Here is a 16,979-nt window from a genome sequence, read left to right on the forward strand (position 1 = left end):
GGAAAAGTCCAAAGGACCGATCCAGAACCAGGCGGCAGCGAAGGTTAATCTGATCGGTTGTTTTTGCCTAAGACACCACATTTTGTTAGTTCATGAACAACGAGCTGTCCTGTTTCTCATGCAGCAGCTCCATCTGCTGTCCAAAAGGACAGGTGGACTTTGCACTGGGACTACATTTACAGAATAAAAAAGGAAACTGACTTGAATAATTTGAAGTATCTCTGGAAAATTTCTAAACACTTCCGCAGTCAGTCCTCCTGCATAAGTGGAACCAACAGCCAGCCTTTACCTACCTGTGTAAACCAACTAATCAAAATGAAAATATGAGAGGAAATAACACATAAGTGTCAGGATTCTTCAGTCATACACCTTCAGAACTAGTCTTCTCACAGGAAACTCTGATTCTTCACTATCTGCAGTCATTTAGTGCTGCACTGTCCAAATGTACCATGTTACCAAATCACATTGGTGAGGTAGTGACTCACTTCACCGCACAACAAATAGGCTCAGGTATTCACAAACTACAAGATGTTTATGGCTATTCTCAGTTACTTACAAGTGATTTATTTGAGTTGCACAAACATAAATTTAAGCTTATTATTCTGAAGATCAACTCAATTCTTCAAAAAAAAGTTCTGTTTCTTTTATGCAGTGCAGGGCCTTGAGGACTCAAACTTTGCACACTTTGCATTCCTTTACCAGGAGCACTATGAAGAGTTCTGTCCATAACAGAACAGTTGTGGCAAGACCTACTCTGAATTTTGTATAAGTTAGTGATTTTTGGTCTGTGCTTACAACTGCTCTGGCTCCACAAGAGTTTGTTAGCTTGGGGGGTGTACCTCCAATATGGTACTTGCTGTAGCTACTGAACCCTTCCAGTAACACCCCAGTTTCTGGGCAGCATTGCAGGAGCTATTTAATAATCAGCCAGCTCATGAGCTTTGGCTCACTGCTGGCCACAGGCGCACTAGCTGACTTCACGGGAATCACGGGACATACTACCAGTGTGCCTTCATTGCCTGAGTCACCTTGGTTATTCATTACACTCAGTATCTCAGCCCTTCATGCAATGGCTAGTGGATTGTGTATCCTAATCAGCTTATTTTACATTGATTTGATTCATTTCCTGGTTCCTCAGATTTTAGGGTGCACTTATTTTCACATTTTTCTCCGCTCTTATGGATACTGATGCTTTTAAATTATGAAGTGAAACATGAGATTCTCACAAACCCGTTTTACTGTATGACCTAGGCCACGGCACTACAGAACAGATATTCCAGCCCTGCCTGCTCCAGCCACAGCTTGCTCTCCTGAGCTCTCCAGCGCGACCTGGTGCCTGGCAGCCCCGTGTCCCCTCCCCAAGCCCGGCAGGGGCAGCCACGGGAGAGCCGAGCTGGGGACTCACCCCAGCAGCAGAAAGCCATAGGCTTCGCCTGGGCTTAGAATTCAGTTTTGGGGCAGGTTAAAGAAAGAATAACCTCATGCTCTTGTCTTTTGGGGTTTCTAATATGCCTACTCTTGATCTAAAAAAATAACATCAAAGACTTGTTTCAGACCATAATTACAGCTTTTAAGGGAAAATCTTGTTTTACTGAATCCACTGGGGGTTTAACTGTGATTTTAGAACAGATATAGTTCAGTCATTGCTCCCTTTAATAGATTTAGTAATAGGCATTCACAGTATTTGGAACAATGATCCAAGTATACTGTAATGTTTTCACCCACATTGAAAATATTGTCACACAATAGAATATTATTTCCCTAATTTATTTTCTTTTTTGTTCTTTCCATTTAGAAGGGTTTTTTTAAGGTCTCCAGAAATATTCTTAGCGACTAATTTCCATGTGATTCCCACATCCCATTTCTCTACCTGTTGACTCACGATAAGTTGCTGCAGTGTCTAGCAGAGATTGCATGGACATGTTTTTACTGGTCATCTAGGTCTTGTGTTTCAGATTCCCACACAGTGGTTTTTTTGGCTCATGTGGCACTGGAAAGCCAGCAAAATGCTGCAGTGCATGGGATGCCCAATAAACATAACCATAGTTTTCTAGGTTCCTTTAATTCAGATGCTATCGCTTAAAAAACCCCAATCCTATAAAGACTTCCTTATGCAAATTTAAGGACTTTTGGAGGAACAGTTCCCCAATATAAGGCAATTGTGGTATACAATTATATTCCCCCAAACATAAGGATTAATATTGAAAATGCCCAAGTGGGATGATGGCAAATATTTTATATTGATTACTGATGGACTTACAAAACGTCAGTCTTTCACAAGAAATAATGACACAGGCCTATGGCGAGTGCTTAACAGTAAGCTGTGGGCCCCACCTGGGACCTGGCCATGGGCAGCGCTCAAGCAGCACATAGAGGCTGCCTCGAGATTCGTTTATACGGCGGCTTATAAGACTAAGCCTACTCATACTGGTTAAAAAAAAAAAGAAAAAAAAAAAGAAAAAAAAAAAAGAAAAAAAAAGAAAAAAAAAGAAAAAAAAAGAAAAAAAAAGAAAAAAAAAGAAAAAAAAAAGAAAAAAAAAGAAAAAAAAAGAAAAAAAAAGAAAAAAAAGAAAAAAAGAAAAAAAAAGAAAAAAAAAGAAAAAAAAGAAAAAAAAAGAAAAAAAAGAAAAAAAAAGAAAAAAAAGAAAAAAAAAAGAAGGAAAAAAAAAAAAAAGAAAAAAGAGAAAGTATTCACCGCTAACGCGTGAAATAGAGTTCATCCCAAGACCACTTACAGCCCTGCCACGGCCCGGGCGCCTCCGGACGCGCCGCGAGCACTAAGCGCCGGCCGGGGAGCGTCGGGCGCAGGGCCTATGGGCGGTGTGCAAAGAATCCAACAGGTGGCTCCGTGGCGCAATGGATAGCGCATTGGACTTCTAGAGGGTGAAGGGATTCAAAGGTTCCGGGTTCGAGTCCCGGCGGAGTCGCGTTGGCCATTTTTTTTTTTTTTTTTTGCCCGCCCTCCCCTTGTGGCTGAAATCTTCCTAGGCCGCTCTCCCGTCCCTTACCTCTCCGCCGGAGCAATCGGGTCGACCGACCTGGCGCTTCCCGGCGGCCGGCTTCTGTCAGCGAGGCTCTCTGGGCCCGCCTCCCGGCGTGACTGACGGAGAGGGGGGAAGGCTGGGAGCAGGCGGAGACAACGGCAGCAGCCTCCATCGAGCGTGGCAGCAAACTGGCCGTCTCCGCTCGAACCTCCGCTAGGCCCCAGCAACGTTAAGATGCTTCACCGCCTGCGGGAAAGGTGGAGGGCCGAGGATGGACGCCGCGGCGAGTGGCCGTTGGCCTCCAAGCTCTCCTCCTCCCCGTCCCGTCGTCTCCCCTCAGGCAACGACCGCCGTCCGCGCGCGGCAAGGGAGCGCCGGGGCGCGCGGGCAGGGAGCGCCGTCCGCGCGCGGGCAGGGGCCGGCAGCGGCGGGCAGGGGGGCGGCCGTCGGACAGCCGGCGCCCCGCTCCGCACGCACACAGGCTTTTCAAGAATACACACAAAAGCAAGGCCACCAAGCAAAGCCCTGCAACAGCAACAACGCCACGACTTTGTCAGTATCTACACACCAGCCTACTTACGCTGTGAGGCTCCTAGGGCAGTCTTCGGAAAGTAATTTTACTTGCAAATGAGACCGTGCCGCTCCTGGAGGCACTTCAGTGATGGTCCACAATACATTTCTGGTGATTTTCAAGCAACAAAACAAGCCCACAAAATGCAGTCGACAAAACTGAAGCATTTAATACTTGAGTTAATACCATCTTTTCTTCCTAACTTACACATACCTATAAATAGAAGATGAAGAGCCATTTTAATAACAGCAATCAAAAAAAAAAAAGGGTGGTAAAACACAAAACAGTAGCAGCACTAAACAAACCTCCTTGATTTTGCTCAGGATTGAATAAATTATAAATTCATCTGATTCATGATATTATTCAATTTGTGGTTTTTTGATAAATTATTTTTAATCCTGCATGTGTGACTACGGCCTCTTTTTCAAACTGTAATATTGTTTATTTAAAAGCAATAAAGGAAAATCCACATAATCGAAATGAAACACACCATCAGGAACATTAACTATCACTGTTTTGCAGCACAGTAACCCACTCAAGAATGCCATCTAGCTATAAAATATATATAGCCCTTTACAGAAACATCACTTTATCAGATAAATAGCAAAAACAAAACCTCTCTACATTAACCACATAAAAGCAACTAAATCAAATGACAGAATACAAAATGTTCCTCCTTGTTCAATCACTTCCAGCGATGCATTTCAGTTCAAATACTATTTCCCTTTCTACTTTTTGTATTTAAAGATAGCTTTATAAAATTTGCTTAGTTCCAAGTGAAAAAAATTTGAAGGCAGAGGCTTTTACATATACAGCTTTGCATGTTGGAAGCAATATTTACATAATCAATACTCTAAAAATGCAGAAGTTAATCAAGGGCTACGGTCCAAAAAAAAAGAGAATACTGCAGGTTCAAGGAGCAGGGCATTTCCTAGAGCTAAGCATGGTGACAGCTCTCCTGCGATACCAGCTGCGTAACAGATCCTAATGTGAACCCGAGTGGAAAAGTATAGGGACACAATTCCACAAAATATTTGTATGAAGAGGCTTTTGAGGAAAATGTTGCACAGACAACGTAGTCATAGTATTTCAAAATGCATTAAGAGAATCAGGAGAAAAAAATTCAAGAATTATAGCAAGCAATATAAATTGAACAGATGCTGCTTGCTACAAATTTATGGAGTAATTAAAAACAGAAAGCAATGTGGAAGCAACGAGGCAGTCTAATAATCAATAATAATCCTTTTATCTGTCTGGATATGAACAAGAACTTTTTTTGCTGTGAGGAGAGTCAAGCAGTGGAGCTCTGGGAGATGTACAGTCTCCATTCTTGCAGGTTTTCAAGACCTGATTGTATAAAGCCCTGAGCAACCTGGTCTAACCCTGCTTTAAGCAGGAGGCTGGGCAGGACAAGCTCTCACAGTCCCTTCCAACCTGCGTTATGGCAGGATTCCAAGTCTTGGCAACACTTACCTAGGTAGGCTCCTGTGATAAAGACAGGACTTTTTAAAAATTAAGAGATCAGAAATAGTTTTATCACATGGAAAATAGCAATGAGAAGAAGATACCTTCAGTTTTAAGGAGACTAAGTTGGTTGCAGAGAGATTAAAGACCCCCAAAGAAGAAAAAAGGAATGAACCGCAAACGAGAGTATGACACAGCAAAGAAAGAAGTATTTTACTTCTGTTGCTAAACTAACCCCGCCTACTAGTGGCACTGCACCAGCAACACCTGAGCCACTGTCAGCCGAATCCCTTTTCATTATTGCCTTTGATTGCAACATCTAGGAGATGGACTTGAACGCACTGGGCTGTACAACCATTGGATACTCTCTGGCCCAAGGACGAGAAGAAGGAGTACTGGCAAAACCAAGGGGAGCATAAAGAAACAGGAGAAAGGAATTATTACTGTCCGCACAAAACATTCCAGTGACATCCAAACCAGCAAGAGGGGCATATATAAAAAAAAAGCCAACAGGGTACCTACTGCCCTTTAATCTCAGGAAAATTTCTTGTTAATAATGGTTTATGTCAATAAAGGCAAAATTACAAATTAACTCAAATATTTCTGACAGCTATTAAAAGAAAATATTATTTGCATTTATAAGCAAAGTTTCTCAAATTATGCTAGTGTTTTTTTACGTATTTGAGTATTTTCAGAGAAATGTGATAATCTCATAAGCTTATGCAATCACATGGTGCATTTCTTTTTTACTCTCTCCCCAGCAACTTAAACTTTACGTCAATTTCTATCAAATTTAATTGAACGGTAGAGTCCAAACACAACCTGCCTATGCTTTTATGAAAACTGGTGGTTAAGAAAAGGTACACTAACTATTGCCTTAACTAAAAGAGGCTGAAGCACAAGCTCAGGCAATAGCTGACTGGCAAGCTGGCAAACACAACCCGCAAGTACTACCCTGCAGCTCAGTGAACACTGTCCAGTACATCTCACCTCTTGTTCACACAGAACACGGACACTTGCTGGGCACAGTGTGTGGCAAAACAGAAGACATTAGAAAGATCAAAGGAAGGGAAGGGACATAGAACATTAAAAAAATCCCTCACTAGCTATGTTGTACATAAAGTAGCTTCTGTAACTAGCTATTGAGCAGCCTGAGCAACAGACATTGAGTTGTTGCTTGCTGTGTAACACCAAAGCTTGCATTTCTCTTTTAAGGTCTTTCACAGTTGTACATTGCTTTTCCGAAGCGGCACTTGAACATCCCAGGATGCAACAGAATGACAACTACTGTGGTGCCTTGTTTTCTTTCCTCAGCATTCAGTATTAATTTTTTTGTGCTTCCATGTCTCAGCCAGAGAACAAGACACCATAGCTGTTTTTATTAGCTTTTTTATCATTTACAGAGAATCGAGATATTAGGATACATGTAATTGTATTAGAATAGCATCTGCATGTTAGCTGAGACTTGGGGACACGTGGTTCTACTTTTATGTGTTTGATGCTTCCCAATGAATTCCCTTTACTTTGCATACCATTCATCTCCAGGCAGTCAAGACTTTTTAAGGAATTTACATTCCCATTTGTCTCTGGTAGCAAAACATTATGGTCAACTTCAGAAGAATATAAAAAACTGCAAAGGATCAGGGGCAAATTTCTTTCAGGCTTCAGTTGGTGATCAATATATACCATGATGCTCATTTCATTTTAGCTATTTCCAGCACAAATAGCTAATCCTTAAAAAACCAACTACTTCTCATTCTCAGTAGCAGAAAATTCCATGGTTAAACACTGGTCAAGAGCATATTCTTGTTTAAGATCTGCAACCTTTAAAATTCTGTGTTTGTATGATAACAATCAACACCACTCGACCTGATAATCACTTCTAAATCTTTCTCACCCAATCCACCTAAGACAACATAGTGACAGGTTTATTTCTTCTATTATCCATCTTTTCTGCTACCTAAGGGCAGTAAATGAGTAACGCTAATTGTAACAGCAATATAATAACCAGGTCATTAAAAATCAACCAAACACCGCAACAGTTCTGACAATCACAAAAGGTTATGAACCGTCATTAAAGGGGAACTGAACTAATGCCATCTCTGGTTCTATAATGGTAGCAGAGGCCTTCCAAACTCACTCTATTCATTTACCTGAAGAACTATTCCAAGTCAGCTACCAGACCACAATCTGCATACTACACCCTAGATAACGGATGCCACTGTCAAGTTACTTTCAGAAAGATCATGAGAAAATTATCAAATGGTAAAAATTAATAAAAGCAACATATGACTGAATGTTAAAATTTTATATATAAAAGAACACATACTTACATTATTTTATCTATTAAACAAGATGTAATTTATATCTTCTTTATTATTTCTTTATATTTATTTATAAATTATATATATTATTTATATTACAACATATATATATATATAAAAAAAGTATATGTGTATATGCTGAATTCCACGACATTCTCAATCCTATTATGGTCAGTGTTGAAATAAACCCTTCACAACCAAACTATTTCTCAATACCTTCTATTACAGAATTGGCCAGCAGCATCTCTGAGAAGACATGGAAAAATTTATTCTGGCATGTAACGGGCACTCAGGTGAATTACACACATAACTTTAAACTGAATTTACTAAGTCACTGATGTTAAGACTGAAGCCTGAAAAGACCACAATCCGTGAAGTTGGATTTTGTGCTCAGATTTAACAATATGCTTTCATATCATTATCTTTTTACATAAACATTAATTTAAAATAAAAATTAATTTAATTTTAAAATCTAAATTAATTTAAATTTAGATACCTGATAATTTGATAAAGCTCCCTACCAAATTCTCACTGCAAGAAAATCCCTAAACCTCAACTTGCATGACCTGCAATCTTAAAAAAAACCAAACACCACAACCAAAGCATTCTGTAAAAAGTTTTATAACAAATAAGTTGTTCCAGCTTGTTATTTTTCTTCAAATCTTAATTGTGAAATTTCTTCTTCTTCCGATTCCTCTTCCCTGCTGCAAAAGCTGCTTTTTCACTCATGATCTCCTGATACTTCTTTTTATTGTATCTGAACAAAATAGATAATTTACTTTTAAGCATGGTAAACCAAAGTTCAGGAAAAGATAACATGGAAAGTACTCTACATACATAATTTGCCAAACTGAGTTCTCTCACGTTTTCCGAGTCAGATTTCTTTAATTTTATACACTTAAGTCTAGGTAAAGGGAAATCAACACTTGGATTAATGATAAATGCAGGTAAATTTGTTTTGGGAGTAAATTTGATTGAAGAATCATTAATTTTGGCATAACCAGGGGGTTCTTCATTACATATGCAATCACATTTTGGACAGTTTGCTAAAACACTGCTACTGCTCATAGTGGGAATACTCATCAATTTCGACAATGCTATGGACAAGTGATACCCATTTTTATACTGCCTTCTCAGCCAACTCAAGATAATCAACCTTACTCTGCTCAAGATTGAAAACTGAGATGAGATTAACACTAAACAATGAACGGGATATACTACTGAATACAAGTTGCTAGCTCCTCTAATACAGATTCTTACGTACCTGTACCAATCACCACAACGGATCACTACATACTGAGAAGTACTGAGGCTTTTAATTGCGACACTGAAACCTGACAAATATCTGTACTAATGCTAAAGTATCTGGTTAAAGCCCTTAATTAGCCACAACGTAAATTAACTCATCAAATTTCAAAGACGTTAATTTTTAAAAATAGCTTCTAATAAATACCTTATAAATCAGGTCAAGCCAGAAAACTAGTTAAGAAATAGCTATACTAACTTGCCTTCCCAACATAAATAATTAATTTACAAGCCTGACAACATTAACCTTATAATTCCAAATCATGTACTACTTCCAAGAAAACATGTCATTATGCGAAAAAAGTGCAGATTAAGATCATGTAATGACCAATATCAAAATGGATCAACTAAGGGATCTACTCCAGAAATTGTAGTATAGGCAGAGATTAATTAATCCAGTCATAATCTTCAAGACAGACTTCTAGAACAATTTTGATTCCTATGACAGGTGGCAGACTGATGGCATGCTTATAAAATGAAACCATATCAACTTTCTTAGAATTATGAAAGCACTTTTCTATCAATTATAACAAGAAAAATTATTCAATCTTTAAACAACAAAAAAAGTGCATGCATAGGCATAAATCACTCATTCAGAGCCCTTGGTTTTTGGTGTAAGCCTGTGCAGACACTTATTTTAGAAGTGAACCAGAATAGGGCTGATATGGTACCTCTTTAACACTGATGTTATTTTAGGAGTGGCTGCCAATAGCCATGACCCAAGTTGGATAAAACCCTTTTATGACGATAAAAAAAAATGCTGTCTCAGTCTAATTATCCTCTGTACCTTAAATCTTCTCAATGGCAATGCTGCTGAAATGCTAAAACAGATGAAAAAGTTTTCTCTGAAGTATAAAAAACCCCATATAAGCGGAATAAAAACAACAAAAAAGTTATATAGTTAAAAATACTCCTCTCTTACATAGGATATTAGTATTACAAAACCGTTTTTAAATACCTTCTAAACTCAGAATCCGCAAGCAGCTCTTCAACAATTGTTCTCTTCCTTTGTTTCTTAGGGATTCGACTATGGTAAAAGTCTATAGGAGAATCAATCACGGTTCCAACCTAGAAAACAGAAATGAAAACATTCTTACTGTACAGCAAGATGTTAATTATTTTGCCTTTTTTTTTTTTTAAATCAGAATGGTAACTTAAGAAAGTGCAAAATATCAAAATTAAGCAATGTTTTGTATGCAGAGTCACTTTTTGTCTCATTATTTAGTGCACAGCAGAGTGCCTGAGCTTTAAGACTGCACAGTTTTCAACGCTGGACTGCTGCATCAACGCTTGTATTCATAAAAGAAATCCAGTTCTTAACTTTTAAATATTCTCCTAAGAAGGGAAAGCAAACCCTTATGACCATCTTAACTCTTTCCTTTCTTAACTCTTTCCTGTCTCTGTCATTGTGGTGGTTTTCTAGATGGCTACACAGCAGTTAATCCAGCTCTAATACAAGGGCTTCATCCTGGAATGCATCACATTTTTTCCAACTGGCATGTTAGCCAGTTCTGATGATTCAGGTTAGTAGTGGAGATACATGGAGTATATGTTTCATGTAGTGAAAACAGACCTGCACAGATCTCATTATGTGGAACACTTCCGTCTAAGTTTTTCTATGCCCAGAAACTTAAAAAAATACAGCAAGACCCCCCCTTTAGAGTGAAGCGGTAATATTTTGAGAAATGAAAACAATTTCCTCAAGCATGCTAACTATTCAAAAAGGCATAAGTAGATGGAAGCCTATTTCTATAGTTCCTGCAGTAATTATTTTCTTTATGCAAACCACTTCAAAGCTGAGAGCTACAGCAGCAGAAATTCTGGCTGATCACAAAGCTAGCTGTCTCCATTCAAACTATTAGCTAGTAAGAAAATAAATGCTAATTATTTTCTACACACTTGTTAAAAAAGGCTAATACTTTAAAAAAGCAGTGAAAATCTAGTCCACTGAGGGTTCAGAATACGGATTAAGTCAGATGTTTGTTCAGTACTGAGATCAGCTGAAATTAAAAAACCCCAGCATATACACATATGTAATATAGGGTTAAGCAGTTGTAAATTGCAGCCAAGTAATCAAAAATACTTTAATAATTAAGCTATGAAATTAAATCAACATAGAGGCTAGCTATAAAATAGGCAGGGAATAAGAATAGCTGTTCAAAACTTCAGCAGTACAATGCCACCTTCTGCTGCTTCCTTACCTGGAAATACTTGGGTAGACCATCTCTGTCATTCTTCTTATAAAAATGCTTAGGGTCCAATGAAGCTCTCATCTTCAAAACTTTAAGATCATTTTTCAGTTCACTTGTGATTTCTGGGGCTTTCATACCAAACCAACCGTCACCTGTTGTTTTCTCTCGCTCTGCCTAGGATGCAATACCAAGAATAATACATTTGCATTCAGCAACTAGGACAGGATAGAGCAGGGAACTCTCCCCTCCAAAAGAGGGATAAAGCATTTAGAACATAACTCTGTACCTTTAAAAAGCGTATTTTATGAACCTTGTAATAAGAAAGTCATCAGCACTGTATTAATGACAGATTTGTACCATCTGAGCACACTATCTTGCACTTCACTGTCCTGATGACTAAAAATATGGCTTTTCACAGGATGGCTCAAGGAAGACATTAAACTGCAGTTCACCACTCCACTTCCAGTGAGGCCTGTATATGCACACAGGCCCAGCATGGGGCTTTCTACCAAAGCTTGTTTTGTTATTTGAGGCATTATCAGTTCTTCACTTACCCTGCGCTGTTTCTTCAGCTGGTGAAGTGATTCCCTGAAGGGTGGGACACATTCCTTTTTTTCAAAATCTGGAGTTATTATACTCTTCTGCAAGAACTGTAGGAATTTTTTTTAATGTTAGATAGTCATCTCACTGATACAAATTTTACTGCTTTACCATAGTTACAGAACCTACTAAAAGAATCATGCAGAATCTAAGCAAGCATTGTAATACAATACTTGAGCTTCTTCGATCCACAACAAAAGTAGTAGGGATCTTCAAAACAGAACCCTGGCCAACAACAGAAAGCAGTTGGCTAGCTCTGGAAGAAGTGAGATAGCAAATGCTCTAGAATAAAGAGGGCTATCATGGATAAGCCTAAGAAAACAGTCTCAACGAAATTAACACATTCCGTTTATCTCAAAGGGTGCTTTTGAAATAAAGCTGCTAATTCCGTATTAGGGAGAGTACAGACCTTTATTTACTGAAATTCATTCTTGCTATGGACTAAATATCTTGTTAACAGACCTTCAGCTCGTGTATCATTAGGCAAAACTGCAGGCATAATCAACTTCGCTTTATTTTACAAGCTAATGCTGGTATTTGCACCGCTTTTCAGTTTCTGAAGCGTCACATATGTTTAAATCCTTACCATTAAAATCAAATGTAAATCCACACTTTGGCTAAAAAGAATGGAAGTTCTCAGCAAACCGTAAAACAGGACACTTCTTTAAAAACAAGTAAACCAACCTTATTAAATTAACATCTTTGTGTTACTGTAGTCACAGGTAACTGCATAATTGTAAACACGTTACCTGGTCCTTCTTTTTCTCCTTCAGTTGTTTAATTACAGTTGATCTAGGCTTCTGTTTTTTTGCATCAAAACTAATATATAAACCTCCAAGCTTCTTGATATTCAAACCAGGGTCTATGCTGCTGGAAAGATGTAAACTAAAAGAGAAATAGTTAATGATTAGAATATCGTTAACAAGCATGCAGCTAAACCTTCTACTGTCCTCTGAGAAAGATAAACAGAAAAAGTATTTTTCTTATTCTTCCCACTTAGGTTCAGTTCTGCAATGATTTTAAGTCTGGGTATCCAGAAGAAATACATAATTTAGAGGTGACAGAAGATGAGGGGGAAAAAAAATCATGCCATTATATGAAGTGAGAGTTCATTAAAGAACACCACCTGTGGAATCACTTCACAAATCTTTCATAGTAACTCTAATGCTGTATTCTTATCTTAGATATTACTATCTTCTATAAAATTGAATTCTTAATTTGCTTAACCTTGCCAAAAGAACTCATGACCAGCATCCTTCTTCTATACATTGAGAAGCTTGCTAGCTAAAGAGAAAAAAAATCCACAAAAGCACAAACATACGGGTGGCAAAAATATTGTCAACTCTTAGTGAAAAGCATGAAGAAGCTAGAATTCATCGTAGGAATGTTTAAGTCCTTGTCTGTCTAACAGTACTAGGAATAACGTTATTAAACATTTCAAAGCTAGTATGTTTCACATTTTTTTCATTATTTCATGCAGGCAGCCAAAGGAATGTATCCACAAACAATGTACGATGGCTGACTCAAAAGGAGGTTTTTGATGACAAGAATGCTTAAAAGCTATGAAGTATTATGGAGAAATATGGTAATATCTGAAGATGTACAACAGATATTTATTGTGGCTTGAATGCTTATTAATACAAGCCCATTACAACTTTCTATTAAACTGTGACTAATCTTCTATAATGCCTTTACATTGAATGCTTGGCTAAGTTTTTGTAAGACTTCTGGCCTACCTGAAGGTTTTTAGAAGATTAAGACTTATCTTAAAGAGTTTATGCTTTAAACATATGAAGCATATAAAGGGATTTTAGCAGGAGTTGGTCTACAAGAGCTCAAGAAGTCTCATCCAACCTAAATTATTCTATGATTCTATGCTGGGCTGATTTCACTTGAAGTGTCACCGTCTCACAGCACAACAAGAACTGAAAACATAAAAGTATATGTGACTGTTTAGGATTAAAAAACATGATCTAATTAGGCAATGTGTAAGGAATTTACTGGACTTTTTGTTATTTATATCCAAAATAAAAAAATCAACAATTAAGAAAACTGTGACCTGAACAAGCAACTAAGTCAGCCTGACCAGTTTAACGCAGTTTCACATTTTGTTTTTTTAAGCCGAACACATACAAGGCCTCCAGATGCCTAAATATTTCACATTTCTGTTCTGCTATATACAAAACTGAAAAAAAACTCAAACCCTGAATTTATGGGCCATATTTGTGTTTTATAATCTGTGCAACCCCACTTTCCACATCAATATGACTTATGTGATGAGACTACTCCCTCATTTATTCCACATCATTTAGCACTTAATGTACACACCCTATGCATATGCTTGAATGAAATGCAGATTCTTTAGTTATTCCCAAAACGGTACTTACACGTCAATCTTATTTTTCAACAAATCATCATCTTCATCTTTCTCATCTTCATCTATCAATTCCTCTTCAGTCTCTTCCAGATCTGAGGATTCTTCATCTTTTTCACTTCCTTCATGCTTACTTTCAGCATCACTATCTTGGTTTACCTGATCTAGATAATACTTTTGGCTAGAACTCATGCCAGGCTCAGTATCAATTACAAAAAGCCCTTCAGCATGCAGTGAACTGTTTTTTAAAGATTTGTTGAGGGAAGGAGTCCTCTCACCTTCCTCTTTATAATACAGATTCTCTTCAACTGTATCTATGTCCGCCACGTCACTATTTTCAGATTCATCACTTTCATCTTTGCTCAGAAACAATGCAACAGAATTGTTTCCACTGCTTGATCTTTCACTGCTCTGGGATACAGATTCAGCATATTCTCCTGTTTGGTCTTCACCACTGTCCACACCGATTTCAAGCATCCTGCATCTACCAACGCTGTAAGTTCTTTGTGCAACAGCTATGTCCTTCTGTGGGCTGCTCACCGCACTAGCTTGCTCACCCTTTCTTAATTTACCGGCGTGAGTGAAAGACTGCTGTGCATCTGCCTCAGCATCTGCTCTTTTGCATTCTGGAATTTTTTTACTTTCATTTGGTGTTATTTGCCCTTGGGATTCTAAAAATTGTTTGGGACTCATGCAATCAGTCAAAGAAAAATCCATACGCTCTAATTTCCCCTCCCTCACAAGTATTTTACTGTGTTGTTCTTGTATTTGGCCACATGCTTCCTCTGAATCATCTACCCCAACAGACTGTGTATTCTTTATTGCTTTTTTTCCAGGCGATTCAGTGTGACATTCAGTCATTTTTGTAAGACTGCTGGGTTTCACATCATTCAAAACCTCTTCTTTCACGTCTTCACTCCAGAATGTATTGGCAGATTTGGAAGAACATTTGCTTTTAGGTGAATTGGGTCCTCTATTATCCTTAGTGACATAGGAAGCAACTTCTGTGTCAGAGACAAGTTCTGCAGCAGGTCTAGAATCAGAAATTATTACTGGCTCAGATTTAATAGTGTCCTCAATTAAATTCTCACCTTCTGAAACAATTCTGATTCCCTTCTCAGTCTGCTTAGTATTTTCTGCTTGTGATTTCATTTGCATGCTCCTAGTAATTCGTTTGGTAGTGATGGACGGTTCCATATGAGAACTTAAGCAGCATGACTCCGCATCAGAAGTATCTTCACTCTGGGCTTCATGAACTGTATCTGGCTGCAATTTCTTTTTGCTTTGCCTGCTTCTTGTAGTTCTGGTAACATTAGGCATCTGGACACCAGAAACAGCAGAGGAACAAGACTCAGCTTCAGAGATATCATCTTCATCCAGAATCCTGCTTAACTTATTCAGAAGAGCTGTCTTGTCATGTCTTTTTTTGTCAGGAGAATCCGGTTGATAAGGAACTACAATTTGTCGTCTTCTTGTTACTCTTACAAACAAAGGTGTCTGAAGAACAGACACAGCAGAGCAGTTTGATTCTGTTTCTGACACATCCCCATCAGCTTGTGGTTCAGCAACAGATTGTGCTGAATGAACAATCGCATTCTCATTTCTAGTAATTTGCATCTCTAAGCTATCACTGACATCTGACTTTGTTTCTGCATGTTCCACCTCTTCAAACTGAGATTCCTGATTTGCCTCTGGCTTACGAATTGATTTAGTTCTTCTTCTAGTCATCCTCATAGACACAGGAATACTAATTTCAGCAGATGCCATCTAAAAAAGGAGTAAAAAAAAGTGTGCTACTGACAGATAAAATAACCTTATAAAAATGAAGCTATAGAAATCACTAACGATCTCTTTAAACAAATCTACTCAAGCTGACAACATATTATGTGTCTCTGTGTAGCCCTTCCTAGGGAAGAAGTGTTAACAAACCATCCCTTGCTTATCTATTTGTCTACTGTCTTTTGGTCAAGGCAGGAGAAGAAACACACGTATCCATTAAGAAATATAAACAAACACATTAAGGTATATAAACAAGTATCTTCTAATTCTAAAAAGTTCTGGCAGGCTGTCATGGGAAGCAAATCCAGAAGCGATGTTCAGAAACATTCAAACATTTGTTCAACTATAAAATACTGAAGCCTAGCAACTGGCAGAATGTGCCCCAAAATGGCTTCCATAACCAATTTTAGCAGTTTTAGGAACAGACTGGCCTCACAGCAACTGCAACACTAGGTATTATCTGCTTCTTTAACGATATTTTTAAGTTACCTCGAAGGCAATTCAAAATTTTGGAAACAAAAAACACTCTGCAACAGCACAATCTTCCCAAGACACGGAACAATGCTGGATCAACATAAACCATGCTACCTAAACGATCTGTATTTACGCAAGCGTTTGCACGTCTAGTAGAAAACCCACAGACAAATGCTAAAATAACTGCAGTGCAAAGGGAAAAAAAAAATACTCTAACCTTTAACTCGCAACGTTAAATGGCTTAACAACCTACGACGGCTGCAAGCCCCGACAGGGAAAGGCGGTGGCACGGCCAGCCTGGAAGCGCCCTGCAGGCCGGCTGCGGCGGGGCGCCGCGGCAGGCAGGCGGGCACACTGCTGCCCCTGCCCGGCCGCCGCTCGCTGCCGCCAGCCTGGACTACCCAGCCGCCACCACCGAGCCGCACGGAGCCGGCGGGCTCCACCGCCCGCCCGCTGCGGACACCGGGGCCCTCGTGGCGAGGCCGCGTGCGTACCGGAAGATGGCTGCCGCAGCGCCGCCACCGCCCCGCACGGCGGGTGGCGTCCGGCCGCCCGCGACCCCCGCTCCCGGCCCCCCTCACCTCCGCCGGCCCGCCGGGGCTGCCGCTGCCTCCCCCGGCCCGTGCCCCCGGCTCCCTGCGCCGCGCTGCCCCCCGCCTGGTGGCCACCATCTTGTCAGCCGCGCCGTCCCCGCCCCTTCCGCCCGCCTTTCCGGCGGCGCTCGCCGGGGCAGGGGGCGGGAGCGCGGCCGGGGAGAGCCGCGGCCGGGGAGAGCCCCGTCCGTGAACCGCGGGTTGTAAAAAGAGGTAGAACAGAGAGCAGGAGCGCTCCAGACACTGACGGAAGATGAGCAGAACGGTGCAGCGTGTGGACCTCCTACTGAAAAGCACTGCGGCAGCCGCAGACTAGCAC

At 39.7% G+C, this 16,979-nt stretch overlaps 1 protein-coding gene and 1 non-coding gene across 3 annotated transcripts; one reads left to right on the plus strand and one right to left on the minus strand.

Annotated features, from left to right (window-relative positions):
* Positions 1–2,724: 2,724 nt before the first annotated feature.
* Positions 2,725–16,753, minus strand: DNTTIP2 (deoxynucleotidyltransferase terminal interacting protein 2). 2 transcript variants are annotated; one of them, XM_075156314.1, is made up of 8 exons: positions 16,285–16,401; positions 13,828–15,581; positions 12,190–12,325; positions 11,395–11,490; positions 10,850–11,014; positions 9,607–9,716; positions 3,565–3,663; positions 2,725–3,230 (listed from the first exon to the last, which is right to left on the minus strand). In XM_075156314.1, exons 2-8 carry the CDS (start codon positions 15,579–15,581, stop codon positions 3,224–3,226), a joined length of 2,367 nt encoding a protein of 788 aa, XP_075012415.1. In that variant the 5' UTR covers positions 16,285–16,401; the 3' UTR covers positions 2,725–3,223. The 2 variants fall into 2 exon arrangements, with proteins under 2 accessions (XP_075012415.1, XP_075012416.1); XM_075156315.1 differs by lacking the exons at positions 2,725–3,230; positions 3,565–3,663; positions 16,285–16,401 and adding exons at positions 7,949–8,100; positions 16,649–16,753.
* Positions 2,843–2,927, plus strand: TRNAR-UCU (transfer RNA arginine (anticodon UCU)). The gene is given in 2 exon segments: positions 2,843–2,879; positions 2,892–2,927. It is a non-coding gene; the product is annotated as a tRNA-Arg (tRNA).
* Positions 16,754–16,979: the final 226 nt, after the last annotated feature.

Source organism: Calonectris borealis, chromosome 8 (genome assembly GCF_964195595.1).
Source record: "Calonectris borealis chromosome 8, bCalBor7.hap1.2, whole genome shotgun sequence".
NCBI classification, from domain to species: domain Eukaryota; kingdom Metazoa; phylum Chordata; class Aves; order Procellariiformes; family Procellariidae; genus Calonectris; species Calonectris borealis.

Coding starts and splice junctions, on each gene's coding strand:
- DNTTIP2 (XM_075156315.1), bottom strand. CDS start 16,738: ATGGTGGCCACCAGGCGGGGGGCAGCGCGGCGCAGGGAGCCGGGGGCA. Junction 9,717..10,849: donor GTCTACCCAAGTATTTCCAG/GTAAGGAAGCAG, acceptor TCTGTTTTCTAG/GTTGGAACCGTGATTGATTC. Junction 8,101..9,606: donor GCGGATTCTGAGTTTAGAAG/GTATTTAAAAAC, acceptor TATTTTGTTCAG/ATACAATAAAAAGAAGTATC.